General features: G+C 33.6%; 1 protein-coding gene across 2 annotated transcripts in view; it reads left to right on the top strand.

The window, feature by feature from the left end:
• The window catches only part of LOC137394683 (uncharacterized), a 79,133-nt gene that overhangs the window by 22,420 nt on the left and 38,913 nt on the right, over positions 1-17,800 (top strand). For both annotated transcript variants that reach the window (XM_068081441.1, XM_068081442.1), the window contains exon 2: positions 17,662-17,769. In XM_068081441.1, coding sequence (XP_067937542.1) covers positions 17,662-17,769 — 108 coding nt within the window. The remainder of the gene's footprint in view (positions 1-17,661; positions 17,770-17,800) is intronic.

Here is a 17,800-nt window from a genome sequence, read left to right as displayed (position 1 = left end):
AGATTGCTCTAGATACCTAAATGCCTCTGACTAGGAGAGCTATGTTTTGTAACCTGACAGCAGCAGAACACAAAAACTAGTGTCAGCATTTATGTAGGCAACGAATTTGACTGAAATACTTGAAAGGTTAGACGCCTTTATTTTTTCTACGCCACTTGAGCTACAGCAAAATAATCACGCTTGTTTCCCTAGTACATTGTGTTAGTTTAAAGCCACTTATCATAGCATCACCCACATTTAATCTGATGTCTGAAAATCACTCTTCGGTGTTGATAATCCATGTATGTCACTCTGCACTTATTTAAAATCAATGCATTTTTGATTAGATGCTACTACACAAAGAGAAATATACCCTTGGGTTCTTTTTTTAAATTCATGCATTAGTGATTTGCAAATATATGAAAGCAGAGCCTTATTTAAAACTAAAATCTTTTTTCGTCGATATTTGCAAAGTTATGCTTGCTATATTAACCTTGACCCAAAACTCCAATATTATAACATTCTGAAATACAGCTAAATTGACATAAGGTAGAATCTTAATTTGAAGGCCATGTTCATTTGAGTGCTACTCTAGAAAACTACTCTTGAAAACTAGAGTGTCACCCTTTAATTGACAACCACATCCAGCTGACTGCGACTTCAACATTCTTTGATCTTTGGATCCGATTTTGGACAGGATGGATAGAAAAATGTTGACAAATTTTTACTAACAATGACTCAGTTACAACAATAGCAATTAATACTTTTGTCAATGCATATTGAAGCGAGTTTTCTAACTTCCAAGCTTTACAGTGTTTTCGTTGAAGCTTTGAAAGCAGCACCGTGGAAATAATTAATAACTCTATCAGGCTGATAATAATTTTATTGTTTAAGCGGCCTTGATAGTTCGGCATATATGAAAAAACCGTTTAGCAAATATGATGACATCTGTACTACTATTTGAGGCTAAAATTTCTTGCACATGCTACAGCATTAGAATAAGCAGTTAACGATGGCATTTTGCAAGCTCAACGCCCAGTGTATATGTTATCACTGGATCACAGCTTAGTTTGTGTGTTATATAGTTTTTATGTGTTTTTTTCAAAAGAAGTAACGTTCACTTGAACGGTGGCGTTCTATCTTTAACAGTCATCTATTATAGTACAGGTCTAGTAGAGGGGCGTTTAAATGAATGGGGATTCAATTAGAGATTACATAATATTTTATTAACCCTTTCACCGCTGCATGCGCATTTAGGTGAAATCAATGGACGACCGGCATATGTGCATGTTGCGAATTTCCTGGCAATTGCGTAGTAACTTAATTTTATTATTCGTTGACAACATAACTAACAGTCTTTAAGACTTTTTATGGTATTGACAGTGTTGTCCAAAAGTTTCCCGGTAAAATTACCCTAAACTCACGAAGCAATTTTAAATTTTTGTTTAGGACTTTTCAACATAAAAAGAAACATTTGTTCTTTCTGATTTTCGAAATATTTAGTGCTATTATAGCTTTCGCGAGTACATCCAGAATTGAAAACAGATAATTACTTATGTTGATAACAATATTGATGATTGTTGATGACAGACGGATTAAGATTTTAGTGATTACACATATAATTAAAGTAGCAGCTCCAATAGTGACTCCAATGGTGGTCAAAGTAATAGTTTCGTAAGAGTAAGGAACATGGTAGAGCATTGTTTTTCGAGATTCGAAGGGATCGTAGCTTCACATAGCATTAGCAATGCACGAAGTAGGAATGCATTAAGTTTTTTGAATAGTACTATTTTTTAACGTGTTGGAAAAATAAAATCTATAACAAAAAGGTTTTAGATAGAGTTGAAGCTAATAAAGATTGAACATATATTATGAAGCACAATCGACAATTTTTGCCACTATAATTGGAAGGGTTAAAAAATGCAGTGCCATGGCATTCAAACATAGATTTTATAGTAATATTATTTCTTATAAATTTTTTGAAATAAAACTTTTATTAATGTGGTACGCTCTTGTGGAAATTAACCGTTAATCAGCAACATACCCCCTTCAAGGAAGCGTCCAGCTGTGCTTCGTACCATTTTCCATCTGGTGGATATAGTGCTTGGATGCGGTGACCAGGTTTCTACCAAAATAAGCAAAACCATTTTAATAGCCCAAACAGATGTTATGCAGATTAAAAATTGATGCAAAAGATGCCTGATGTTTTTAGGTTTTTCAGCAAATCCGTGTCCCTACCTCCCATTACTAAAATTCTATGAAGCAGTAATATTTTATCTCTTGCGATATTCTTCTACCAAATTGAAACATAGATTTTAAAGCTTCAACGATTTAAAGGATTTCATTTACTCCAGTCACTTACTTATGACTCAGCCTCTAGTTTAAATCCGTATCAAATTACGACTAAAATGCATCAACTTGTTAATTACAACGAAAATAATACATTATCATAACTTTATACTGCCCTAAGCGAGCAAAACGCCCTATCTGAAAAATTTTTCAAAATTCACTTTTTTGTGCTTATATGTAATTTAGGTTGAGATCTAACATGTCTCAAAATTTCATATATCTGAGACCACCAGAAATAGCACTTTTCACAATGTGCGAAATGCCCTATCCACATTTACCACACATAAAGTGGCAATCAAAGCTCTCTATCTGCAGATACAGCGTTTTGATTGGCCTGAACATACACAAAGTTGGACATTATGAGCAGCATTATGTAATCAAAGAGTATATAAACAAAGGGAAGGGAAACTGAAGCATATATATTTGGTTGTTTTAAGGCAGCTCATACAAGCTAGTGCACTTCTAAGTGCTCATCTTATTGCTATATTTTTTATCATAATATATGTATTATGACAGGACGATATCTAAGTGACAAAAGTCTCGATTTAAAGATCCGACTCAGAGATTTGATGAAAAATTTGTTTTAATTACATGTCCATTGGAAGGTTTTGCTTTTTTAAAATACTGACATTATTGCACTCAGTTGTTTGCTTTAAATTATTTTCAATAAAAGCGTTTGATCTTTTTTAAACTACTATTTTACTTACTCCTTTCATTTCATGACATCAGGTTTGAAGGATACCTAGATCTTTGATCATCTCTTAACTTTTGAGCTAAATATGGCTATTACAGGGCTTTAATCCATGTGTTGACTGGATGAGTAATAGGAATTGCAACATATATTATTTTGTTGACTAATTGCGGGTTAATATCAGAATTTAAACTTGTAATCCTTTGATAATCCAGTCATGGCAAATGGTCTTGTGGCAAACTAACAATGAGAAACCAGTCCAATTAAGCAATCAAAAGGCCCTATCTGCAGTGATAGGGCGTTTTGATTGCCTAGTGCCAGCTTAGTAAATTGTCAATTTAAGCAAACAAAATGCCCTAAGTGAAATAACTCCTTTGATTTTAAAGTTTCACAAAAAAAAAAATTCGGTAAAGATTGTTGGATATCTCACCATAATAAATAAAAAAAACAACTAAAATACTGCTAATACTTATGCCAGGCTCGACCAAAACGCGTTTGTGCTTGTGCTGAACAATTTACAAATATCAAGATACAGCGTTTTGCTTGCTCAGGGCAGTAAAGTATAGGCTACTAATAATTCTGCCTGTTTGGTGCTATCAATCAGCTAACACTACTAATCAGAATAAAAAGCATCCATAATTATTTTAATGCTTTTTAAAAAGTTACAAAAGTTATGAGCATCGACAGAGTCACAGATATTCATCAATTGCTGGCTACTGTGCTATATGTTACCATAACTATTTTAATGTGTGTCGGTTAATCTCACAAAGCTACCCTCGTGTATAATTACAAAGTTATCATTTTATGAAAATTAGTAATAATTTCATTCTTTTAGCATTATAAAGTTGGGGTTTCTTGACCTTTTTAACTTGACAATATTACGATCTTGCAATTAAGGCAGTAAAATCCAAATCTAAATTAGCTGCGAAAACCTATGCATTGTTGTTTGCCGTCGCAATTTGATGACATGAGTAAGTTGCTTTGATATAGTATTTAAAGTGGCTCGCCCTACAGGTCAAAAATGGCCACTACCGGTCTAACCTTTTGCATTGGTATTGAGGCGAAGTAAAATACTTTTTCATGATGCCTTTTCACCATAATATGGTACAATTAACTCAATGACAAAATTGGCAAAAGTAATATAAAACAAATGTGACAAACAAATATACCAATTGTGACATGATTAGTCTGTTCTTCTGCTGCTGCAAAACCCTAAATGGCTAGACGCGTGAAAAAAGCAAAATGTTTAGCGGCTACAATCTCGCTAGAAGGTTGAACTTATGTGATAAGTCTTTAGGTTGTGTAGGAGTGAGAGGTTGGCTTGTTTCTTACAATCTATTTAATCAATTGACTAGCATGCAAGAAGATAGCAAGCCATGCCACATTAGGAGAATGAGTCACTTTAAGCACAAACCACAATTGCATAAGTACATAGGTCATTTCTGCTAGTGAGAAGACCTTGGAGAATAAGACCACATTATGCAATTCTGTGCAGATTTTATTACTGCAGTTATACTTGTGCTGCAATACTTCTAATAGAGTGAAAAGCAAATGAGCTGCCCAACCACAACTTCCTTCATTATAAAGTTACAAAGAATAGGAATAACAACAATAGCTTTCATTCGGAGGCTGAGGCTATTGAGAAGTAGAAAGTGAATTAGCTAAGCAGGCAATAGTAGAACACACATAATAAGAGCATAGGCATCATGATTGACGTGCATGCAGGCAATGAATTTATGTACAATTTCACTACCAAATTTTTTAGTAAAGCTAGACACCTTTGGCTAAAGAGTGCTAGATATAGGTCAAAACAAGACAGTGACAAATCTCATGTTATGCATCCTTGTTTGGACACTTTATTTCTAAAGTGTTTAATGCATTGGAAGTTTAACATAAAAGTGTGCCAAGAATGCACAAAGAACATTGACAGCAATAACTGCATAGTACTGACAGCAATAACTGAATAGAACATGATGTTTAATTAAAATGTAACATAAAAATAAACGTTTTGTTTTGGTAAGCTTGCAACAAAAATGTTTGTTGTGCACATAAAATATTGTTTTGCTCCAAATACTTTACAAACAAGTAATAATAACTTTATTGATGCAAATTGTACTGAAATTATATTTGCTACGAGCACCAATGGAAGTCAAAATAAGTAATACAATTCTTACAGACCTTTTAAAAACAATGGCCTTTGCTGCTACAAAACAGTGAGTAGACCCATAGGAAGAGAAGTATATGTTCTTATACTGCTAAAAGTACCTTTGGTTCAGAAATCAGATTTGAAAAGAGCAATGAATTATTATAAGCATTGGCAAAATGTTTGGGATGGATAGGAAACAAAGCTGGGTATTGCACATGCTGGTAATTTAGCTAATGTAAAGAGATTTCCTACACTACCTAATTGAAAGCATCAATGCAAAATCTAAATACATGTAAATACTTACTAGCCATAGTACGGAGTGACCTTTTAATGTTTGTCAACATAACATCCGTACCGCTTTGAGCATCTTGAAATTATATTAAAGTTGCTTTCATTATGAGCTCCCTCTGACATTTTAAAGTATTAAAATGGGCAAATACAAGTTGCATTTTCAGAGAACTTTTAAATTTAAGTCATATGCCACAAAAAGTTCCTCTGCGTTGTTTGTAGTATATTCTAAAAGTGCTAACACTACATTTGTTTTAAATTTTAAAGTTGACACAAATAATTGAGCAAACTATGTAGCTTATTAGTAAAACTTTTGTTAACATCAGCAAACAAACTGCATACATGCTGCCCGATACCGAAGGCCAAAAATAATAATATATATTGCTATTTATATTTTTACCAATAGTTTTGCAGTTTTGTTATTGTATAGCAATTTGTATAAAACCTACTGTGTTTCAGGTTTGAGCAACTATGAGTTTTAGTAGTGTTCTGGCCCTTCCTATCGCGTGTTTTCAACATTTTGAGGTAATAATTAAAAGTCATGAGTTGAATTGCGCAACTTCAGCAGCATCTTATACATATATATCATTCGCCAAACTCATTGTCTTGAATCATCAAAGTTCACTAAATCATTCAAAGGGAAATACATACACTTGTATCTCTAATTATTTTATAGCTTTACCCTTTTACTGCCACCCATGTACAAACTAAGCTACCGGCCTACCGCCAGCCATTTCACCGAAATTTGCCAATTTAGCTTCATGATATGTACATGAAGCATGTATACTATTTTGTTTCAACTTCAAAGTTTATCTAGAAACTTTTTGTAATATATTTTATTTTGCTAAAATGTTAACATACAGTGCTATGCAAAAATCAATGTACCTTCACTTTGTGCATTGCTAAAGCTATGTGAAGCTACAATCGCTACGAAGCTAAAACGATGCTCTACAATGTCCCTTACACTTACAAAACTATTATTTTCACTATCATCAGAGTCACTGCTGCTACTTTAATTATATGTGTAATCACATAAATCTGAATTTGAATTGGCTATAATGTCATCAACATACATGTAAGTAATTATCTGTTTTCTGACTTGCGCGATACTTAACAAAACTTACACAAAAAATGTCCATTTTTATTTTAGAAATTCTCAAAAAAAAATTTGAAACTGCTTGGGTATCTTAGACTAATCTATTAGAGAAATCTTCGAACCACACTGACAATACAATACAAGTTTTAAAATCATCCGTTATGTTTTTAACAAATAATAAAATTGGGGGATCACGCAATTGTTGGAAAATTCGCAAAAATGTGCATACGGCAGTTGCTGATAGATTTAGCATAAATTCGCATATGGTAGGGTAAGAGTAAAAACCAACAAAATATTTGTCAATCTCCTGCCTGTAAACATAATATCTCAAATCTGATAATTACTCTCAGTGTTGGCTGAGTAACTATAAGTGGTAATGGGTAACCATAAAAAACTATTCATTTTATATAATTATGCAATTGCTAAGCAATTGCAACCATGACTTATAAAGACTAAGAAGAGAGAATACTAAAAGAAGAGCAATACTAAATCTCTTTGCTATGCTACATTCCTTTGATTGGTTTGGGCTATTTATATTATGTAATTTGCCAACAATAGATGAATAGAACACAAAAGTGGCATAATGGTTTATGTAAGTGTTTGAAATAATACCATGCCTGTAAAAATTGACAACTTTTCTTACTGAAGCTATGGCTATATTACATTATCACACTAGTTTTTGGGTCGCATGTATATTGTGCTAGTTTACAGCAACTTATTGCAATATCGCATACCTTTAATTTGATGTCTGCAAATCAGTCTTTGGTGTGGGCCAACAATGCTTCTCATCCAGCAGTTATCTATAACTAATTGATTAATTTGATTATGAAACGTCATTGATTATTTGCAACTAAACAAAGAAAAACTACTTTTGGGTATGCTGTTACATTTTTACGTCAGGTATACATTTGCTAGTTACAGTAAAACTTTGTACAATATATTTTGTGTTGGTGAATTTAAAGTTTTGCTTATCATAGTAACTTTGCCAAAACGTCAAACCTTACTACATTTCAAAATACAACCTTACTGATATAATGTTTTATAGTTTGTAATCTATAATTATGTACATGTTAAAAAATATTATAAAATTCGGTAGATGAAACCTTGATTATTTTGACATTTTTTATGCAAACCAACGTGTAATTAGCAACATACCTTTTCTAGAAAAGAACATCCAACTTTGTCTAATAATCTCTGCCATCTGATGAATATACTTGCAATAATGCTTACCAAGTTTCTACAAAAAATGAATAGATAATTCAAATAGCATAAACAGATATACAAACCAAAATGAATGCAAAATACACATTTTAGTTCACTGGTTAGGTTTTTTTGGCAAACTTGAATGTCTGCCTCCTACTACTGAAGCTCTATAAAACAGCTAAGCTCTTAATTACTACACAATTACTACACAAGATTCAAACTAAATACTAAAAGTTTTAAAATTCAAAGGCTGCATATACCCCACTGACTTGCTTATGCCTATGCATGTACTACTATTACTTACAAAATCATAACTGAAATACGCAAACTCTCACTATTCAAGGTAACAATATTACAATAACATAATGACCATGTTATTCTAATAACAGTTTTGACTGTTGGTAGAACCACATTAATAACTTTACTTATCATTATAAAAAAGCATCAAAAATTATTATATTAATAACTGAAAATAGATTAAAGTTAGAGAATTAACGGATTCACTAAAATAACTATTAATTGTCAGCTGGCGTGTCTGTGTTGATGTTACAAAACTGAACATTCGTGTAACAATAATAAAGTCCAAAATTAGGATTTTACAAAAAGTTTTGATATTCTCCTTTATGGTATTATAACGCTGAACTTTCTTGACTTTTCTATGCAGAACAATATCAGCAGTTGGATGACATAAACGGGTGTAAAAAAAAAATCAAACGTGTTCTATGCTACATTCCTTAAAAATTATAATAATTGAAACATACTTTTTTCACGCTAGTCCATTTTTAATATTAAATAAAATTTATACTGCTTTTCTACAACTGTATGTTTCAAGTAAATAAACTGTAAATTGACTAAAACAACATGAACAACTTACCAAATGTGACGTGCTCCCTTACATGTAGTTATTCTGCTGCTACCAAGCTGTAGGAGACTACATGGGTGAAGAACTAATAGTCCTAACAGCCACATCAACATTATAACAGCCACATCTCGCTAGCTGTTATATACTGTGGTTATACTTTTGCCACTTTATTTCAATAAATTTAAAAAATCATTTCTTCGACTAAAAAACCATCTCTCAGGTATTGCGTTCGAATGCAAAGTTTCAAAAAAAGATTTATTTTGTGGCTGGATGCAACGGCAGCAAAAATATGAATTGTACTGATTATAGACTTATTTGAACTTTTACTACAGCCATGCATAAACATCAGTGGAAACCATAATGTGCAATTATTGTGAATTTTCACAAAAAAGAGCAGATCAATGAGAAACCGTGCAAAAAAAGAAGTGCTTAAATGGCAGTCTTGAAAACCATAAAGAGGGTCAGCAAATAAATTGTAATGTATTGAAGTTTGTTAATATACAACTTTATTTCTCAAATCTAATAAAGCTATCATGAATATTAGCAAAACTGACTGTATCCGACATAGCTTCTAATTCCTTGTATTGGCTGATGATTAGTCATAAGCTTATTGCAATATGTTTTTAAACAGATTGTGCTATTAACTGAAACGATACCAAAACACTTAAAAGTAAGAATATTTTAAAATTGATATATGCCTCCTAGTTCCATATATAAGAGCCTCCTAGAGTTTGTAATTTATTGATAGAAAATTACACACTTTTGTTGGAGTTGTCTCCTCTTTTCCATATATATGAATATAGATATATAAGGCAATTATGGGAATCATGTTTAAAATACTTCTATAGGGTTGTTAAGCACTATAAACACTGCTAGAATTAGGAGGCTCCCTGGACGCCTCCTAATTTTTCAGAGCCTCCTAACATGGATTATATATTGATAGAAGCCTCCTAGTTGGGAAATATAGTTCTATATATATACATACATATATATATATATTTATACACATTAGTAAAAAGAGTGCTCAATGTTTTGAGTAAAAACAGAGCTGATATAAAACTATGTGCACTAAAAAACTACAAGTTTTGTTAAAACATTTTATTACTTGAAGTTTCGTGCGGTAAGCTTGCACTCTTCAGATACACACTTCAGATTTTATCTGAAGAGTGCAAGCCTACCGCACGAAACGTTAGGTAATAAAATGTTTTAACAAAACTTGTAGTTTTTTAGTACACATAGTTATATATATATATATATATATATATATATAATTCGTACTGGTCACCATGTTGTATGATCTTGATAGCGATATACAGACGAATCTGAACAACGTTTATTCTGTAACAAGTGAACAGCATAAACTGATAAGGGCAAAACATAACCGCGATTAGCGGTAATACGTACTGGGGTGGCGTAAACAAAAAAGCTGCCGAGTAACCTTGGACATAGCAGTAAAGGATATTACAACAGTTAGGCAGAGCGCTGTGTTTAAGGCTGTAGCCATAGGCCTCTTGGTCACAACGGTCATAGAGCCAAACCTTTGAGACACCTAGGGAGGCCCAGCCACCATTAGGGCACACAGGCTACAAAGAGAAAAAAGTGAGAGGCAGAGAAGAAACCGAGAAGACTGTGGCAGAGAAACCGTGCATGGAACAAAGGTAGAGGGCAGAGCATGAAATGAAAGTAAAATTATAAAAAGAAGATTCGATTGTTTTGGCAGAGCAGTTTGCGCACCCTCTCTGGAGCTTTGAATGTGGTTTATTGCATGTAAAGTTATATATTTATCTAGTAAATATATATATTTCATTGGGACTTAAAACCCGGTATTGGTGGTTGACTGCCTTGTGGAAAGTTTAGGAAACCGGGGGTTTCTTTTACAATATATGGTTGTTTTTTATTCAAAACTGTGTTGTACACTGTGTCGTAAAATAGCCTAGAAATTATGAACAAGGCGTACCACCATTAAAGCCAATGCAATGGACAATTTCTTATAAGATGTTGGAGGCACTGAGAAAAGCCGAAGAGAGGATGGGAGCACTGGCTACAACTATACTAGCGAATCAATCTGGGCATATTTACCCGACTAGAGGATTCAAATCATGACACAATTTAACAGCTAACAGAGACTAAGGCGCTTGCTGGGATAAATGCAGGCTAGAATCACCCGCTTAACGGATTATAAGGCACCTGCTACCCTGGATTTACAACAGAAATTTCTCCAAAAATAGAAAAGGAATATTCGTCGGTTCTTTGTTTTATCATTGACTCTCTTCTCGTCTTACTTAATGTATTACACAAGTATAGAAAATATTTTATATTGTATATTTAACAGTAAATAACGTTTGTTCTTTTAAAGAATAACTTTTGTTTTGGCCTAGAAGCTTCAAATACTTCGTAACCACCAATATGTTGAGTATGTTTCTGTTCATTTATATAAGCAGTTGGTTTTGCGTTTGATAGTCTGTTGGAATTTGGTTAGCATGGTGAGACATACTATGACACTAATAAATTTATTCAAGTATAACACACCTTCTTTAATAACTTAAACAGCTTATATTAAAGGGTTGCGCTAGTATATGCACAGTCTGCTATCGTACGGGATATAGTGAGTCTGTATTAACGGCTTTTGCTGGAGTTACACTAATTGATGAAAATAACATGATGAAATAAACGATAAACGATAAATAAAATGCAACTACATTAAAACCATTCGATGCAACATGACAATACATATGTGACCCCGGCCGTCAGAATGTACAATCACGCGGTAATTGCATTGTTCACAATAGCGCGCTAAGCGTGCTTTACGCTATTATATGACTCACCCTCACTACTTTAGTAAACAGGTGCTTATAGTGCATTCAACCCTGCTCTTTCACATGGTCTTGTTTATTTTTGTGTCTGACCAATCATAAAACCAGAATTGCCATTTAACTATGCCCATATCGGTGGTTGCTATGGAATTTTTCATAACCCAAGATCATAAATATAGGCTCTAACTGCGGGTGCGCGCATGTATGTGGCTATTTCCTGTTTTAATGCTTCAGGATAGAACAAAATAAAATCATAGCAAAAATTACGGCTAGTTGATGCTAGATGAGTATTTCTACTTAGAATCTGAGTCAGCTGCCTCAGATCTTTGTGAAAGCGATGATGAAGATTGTAATATTAGGGCAACCTTAGAAATACAGCTGCTTACGCAATATGTGGCTGCTAACGATAATGTGAATGAATTAAATCAAATTACAGAGAATAACGATCAGCCTATCACTGCTGATAACATTCCCATTCTAGCTGTTGACATCAAACTAATAAGTGAGTGCAAATGTAGGGAATTATACGCTAGTTTTATGTCATCTGAACAATTAAGCCTCATTAGAACCGTGTATCAAGGATTACCGAAGGAAACATTAGATATGGTTGTGTTGGGACAAATTGCCACTAGCATGACAAACAAACCCTTCCAATGTGCTACAATAAATTTCTGCAGCGTACTCGTGCTACACTGTGTGAGTGGTAAACTACATAAAAAGAGATCTAGATTGAATGGTCACTTGATGAGTTGGGTTGATATTTCCGCATCCTGATGCCCTCTGTGTTCACTTTTTGTTGACCTTACCACGACCTTCTGTATAGGTGGACAATTCTGAATACACTTTCAAATCTTTGTTAAGTTGTTGGACTGTCATTATATGCAGTCATAGCAATATAGCTTGATGAGAAGTGCCCAGTTTGAAGCATTCCCTTTTAATGAATATCTCCAGGACGGTGAGCTTTTAGCTACATATATTGTTAACCTTTCCATGACCTTTAGGAGGTCAACCGTCAATCGGGGAGGTCAACTGTCAATCGAATTGGAATAAAAATGCAACGATCATCTTTTTCATGTTTTTATTGTGGAAAATGCCAGGTTTCATCAATATAGGTTGAGATTGAGTGGTCGGTTGCTATGACATTTTGATTCGTAAACAAATACCACGATTTAAAATTCATGAATCACCAACTTTTTCCTGCTTAAACTCAAAACAACAATTTTAGTTCATCACAAGACCTTCTCTACTGAATCTTGCATAACCTGGGCATAAATAACCCGATTTAAAAAATTTTAAATGCATTAAAATCCTCAGAATTTGCTGATTTTAAATCTTTAAATAACTCAAAAATGTGGTTTTAGCACGGTTGTACATTCTGACTGTCTGGGCTACATATATCATAGCACTTGAAAAATACAATGGAGACCAATAAAAACGCTGAACATATTAATCCAGTGTAATTGGTAGCAGAGAACCAACACAGCCAAAATGTTTGCTAATAGCTAAACCGCAAAATACATGATTACTGAAGTGTTGAATTGGAAGCAATAGAGCATATCAAGCAGGAGTAGTATTTCTATTTTTCTGAATTGCATTCACCAAGTTCATCACCTATGATAGTGTCTCTGATTATTTTTATGTTAATTTTTGGGCTTTGCAAGGTCTTTTTGTAGTTTTCACTACCTTATACCAGTATAGAACAAATGCAGCCATTACTTAAAACTGGTTTTCTTGACAGATACTCTCAATTCTGTGAGTGCATGTTTGCCTTTGTATCTTTTAATCAGCGTATTAGTGCCCCTGATATCTTGCTTTTTGCAATCTCAGCAAATATTTTAGTTGCTGCTATTTATTTGATTACAAAGCTCTGAATAGTTGCTACTATTATTTTGACAGGCTACAAAATATTTCCATGAAGCAAGAAGGGCTATACCAATGGTTTTTTTTCCAAAGTCAAACTAAATTAAGCAGGCCTTTGCAATAAAACTAAATTCAATTCATGTAAAATATGATGCATATCCTGAGAGCTAGATTTCTCAAGTTGGGTATGTGGCAAGTAAAAATAACGTCTTTGTGTGTGAGGCAGTGGAGAAGATCAATATATACCATTGCTTTGGCAATAGCGCCCTTAACCAAGTGTATGTTAGTTTGGCATGCTATACATTGACTAGCTTCAGGACAGTAGTTTAAAAATGTAGTTTTAATTGACTTTTGCAAAATACAAGCATGGCATAACCAAAGTAACTTATGCAATGTTGCTAGTGTTCAAGACATCCCACAGCGCATTATTAAACCCGCTTCTTATACTACCACATAAAGGAGTCGGTTTGAGAAATGCATGTCATTAAAATTAAAAATGTCTTTGGGGTATCGTATAGAAGAAGATTATAACTTCATGATGTTTTTATATCTTGATTTTCATCATAACACACTTATTACATTGCTTTAAAGATGTGGTTGCGTCAAATTTGAGTTGATTTTAAAAGAAAGCATTTTCTTTTCTCTATCAGTTGATACGCTGTTTGTTGTGTTAGGCCATCTCATTGCCAAGATATTTGATGGTTAAAATCGAAAAAAATCTGAGCGCGGTAAAAACGCTCAGACCAAAAAACATGCCCAGACTTGCCCAAAATGATGCCACGCGTGACTTATCTGTCAATATATCTCGTATTCACATTGGCTATTTACGATAAGAGTCTAGTCCTATGCGGCTCTATTGGAATATATTTTATTTTGTATTTACTCATGTTGGTTAGAATAAAATTTTAAACCCCGCTACAGATACATTATTATGAATGTTTCAAAGGCCTCAAATAACGAAAATTGAAAATTTGTCTTACTCATTTCTCCAACTGCTGTGAAAACATTTGAGTACCGACTACCAATTCTACCAGTCTACGGTAATTCTGTCAAGCAAACTATGTAGAATAGGGTCTTTGTATCAGCACAGTTCTGCCGCTACCCACACTAACGATATACTGCCTCCCAAAAGCCCCGTCCACATTATGTCCGTCGCCTATCCTTGGGGCGGTGCTGTATATGATTGCCCACATTGAAAACTAGTTTCTTACTACCGTAAGTAAAATAAGCAAACTGCGTCTTTGAAAAGAATATACATAGGGATAGAGTTTTAAGGATGAGAAGTGTGCTGCAAACTGGATTTAAACTCACATTCTCCAGTTCTCCGGACATCCATATACCGTATCCAATTCACTACAATATTCTGCAAATCATGTTTTGCATTATCTTCAACAATAAAATTTTATTACAATTTTTACAAGCAAAAAGATTTTCATCTCGGCATAAAGCTTTTATTAAAAATATTCATCAAGTCGTGGCCACTCACCTAATTTTAGCTGATACAATAAGACAAATTCATCTACTGCAAGAAACTCAAGCAAAACATGGTTTATGCAGCACACATTCAAGTCTCTCTTTCCCCTTTATGGCAGTTTCCACACTGACAAAGCTGCTTCGGCTGGTGGGACGACATAAACATCCTGTAATCAGTAAAACTGATGCAATAAATATATGTCATTCATCGATATGTCATTCTAAAGCGTATCTACTGAAAGCTTTCAAATTGGGAGTTTGATAGATTGCGAGTGTAATTTTAAAAGCGAATAAATGTTTAACAAAGGCACAATACGCCAAGCCAATGATTCGAAGCTGTGGTTCTGGAAGTTAAATATTTGCATTGATCAATAGATTTTCTTCACTTTCTACAAGTGAAAAGTGAACATCTAAAGTCAAATCAGAAATGTAATTTACTAGATAAAACTGCCACAGAAATTTTGAAGCAAATGTAGCTAGGTGAACCGATAAAAAAACATAAAACGATGATTAGTGATAGCAAAAATCTATAATTTTTTTAATTAGTACATGTATTAATGAGTACTAAAATATTACCTATAGTATATTCATCAATCTAAGCCATTACATAGCTAGATGATAAAGATTAAAAAGAAGCCGTCAAGAACTCACTGTACATACGTATCTCGCATGCACAGGAAATTACACTTTAGCCTCAAACGGAAATATAATCTGAATGTAAACTCAACAGGAAACTCTATAGGAGACTCAAAGTAAAAGATAAATTTACCTCCATTCTCCGATCTTCCTCCGTAGAACTTTAAGTACCTGATGCCAAGAACACCTCAGTCACCTTCGCAGTAACTTCACAGCAATTTTTACAATTATGTTGTTTGCCAATAAAATGTGTCGATCGATTAATTCATTAAAGTAACAATGTTAATTAATTTAGTAAACATCGATGTCTATGCGATTTAATAATAGAGTAAAATCCCTAAAATTGAGATCACAGACAACGCGTTTTACTAGTGATAACATTGATTACGGCCTATATAAAAATTTCGCGCTGATGATTGGCTAAGGGAGCGACCTCATATTTATCGCTCGTGGTTTCTTTTCAGATGTATTGCTTGTGACGTTACGAAAGAAGCACCCGCTGGAACGTGAGCTTTTTAAAAGAGGGCCTCATTCAAACGCATATATCCCTGGACAGGGTTGGTCTACAAAGACAAAAATGGCATCAAATTGTAGCTGATGTTTTAGCCTTTTATGGGTCTTAATTTCATTAAATCAAATTTTTTGACGCAACCACATCTTTAACAAGCGTTTTTAACGCTCTACTCAGTCTAGTGTCTTACTACTAAATAGTAATTATCAATGTTATGATTATTCTTATTCTTTCTTATTATTGTTCTCAACGATTCAATAGATCGAAGGGCATGCGGCGATGAGCATGATGAAAATGACAAAAATGAAGAAAAAAAAGGCGAAAGCACTTCTTTTTTGAGTCTTTCATCATCAGGTATATGAAGCTTATTAACTAAAATTTAGAAACACAATCTACTTATCAGATATGTGACAAATATTGGGTGACTAAAGTAGAGAGATGTTAGCTAGTCATCCTTGCACATCCTTCGTATAACTAGGCATCAAATATTACACTATATTAATTAAAAATAACAACAACGCATAGTGTTATATTAAAACATTTAAACATTGATGCATTAATCAATTATTGTACTAGTTTGTCTCAGACCTATAGACCTATTACCTATACTTAATAGTTAATAGTATAGTTAATAGGTCTATGCTCAGACTATTGATTCGATATTCAGTCAGAATATCATTCAAATTATTCTTGAACTCTTTCGTTACCATGATTTGCATAGTACAGCTCGTCAAAGCATTTGCATATCGCAAAAAGCTGACGTGATGCAGCTTTACTAGGCTTTGTTTGAGCCATTTTTGATTAATAGTAGTTAATTAAATAGCATGTCATATCTGTACTTAAACGAAAAGAAGCAACTCTCTGCTTGCGTTGAGTCAATAGAAAATATATTTACAACCCATCCTGAGTAGTTTCGTTGTACAAACACTTAATTTTTATCACAATTTCTTCTTAGCAATGATCAGTAGTGTCAGACTCATTAAAACTACGAAGGCTTAACTAATTTTAGATCTATGGATTTTGGGTGAAATTTCAATGAACATTTATACCAATGAGAGTTATTATTTTTAACTTATAGCAGTGATGATAATGTCGTAAATCGTAAATACTCGTAAACTGTAATAATATTGATAAATCGTCTGGCTTGGACATCTTCATGATCATCGGAAAAAGGGTGAAAAAATGTTCGAGTGCATTTTGCAACACAATTGTGGCATTTTATGGCATCAGTCAATATAAAATTTACCCTGAATAATTTAGTGCCAAAATATTTTTTTTAGACTGTGTGGTCAAAAAGTTATGACATAACATTTGCACCCTGGTCAAGAATTAGGTTTTACCGAATGCGTTATTATGTTCTGGTAAAGAAATTAATTTGGTAGCGAGTTAAATCGAGGAGAGGCTGAACATGAGAAATATTTTTTGTAAAAAACAAAAAAGATTTTAAAATGTACCAATCTTTACGCCACAGGTATATGTGAATTTAATGTCATAACTGGGAACGGGTAAGGAAATTATTGCTAAAACTAGTTTTTTAGACATTAGTGAATAGAGCAAAGGCTTGGTACAAAGGCATATAAAAACTAATATTGCATAAACGTTACAATGTTCTCACTGAGTGCTGCGGAACAGTAATACATAGAGCTGGTGTAAAACAACCAATGAATGTGAACATTTTTAGTTCTTGGTAGGTGCTTGATTATTAATTATATGATTCATATGGTCTTTTGTCATCAGTTTTAACGGTTATTCAGTTGTAGAGGACTATACCGATGGTTCCTATGCCGGGTACGAAAATGATGTTGAAAAGTGGAAAGAAAAAGAGCAGAAACACAGCGCATACATGAACCTTTTAAAGTCAGGTATTTGAATACATACCCATTGACCAAAGAT

The sequence above is a fragment of the Watersipora subatra genome, chromosome 4, assembly GCF_963576615.1.
Source record: "Watersipora subatra chromosome 4, tzWatSuba1.1, whole genome shotgun sequence".
NCBI lineage: Eukaryota > Metazoa > Bryozoa > Gymnolaemata > Cheilostomatida > Watersiporidae > Watersipora > Watersipora subatra.
This window is presented reverse-complemented; position numbering and strand designations above follow the sequence as displayed.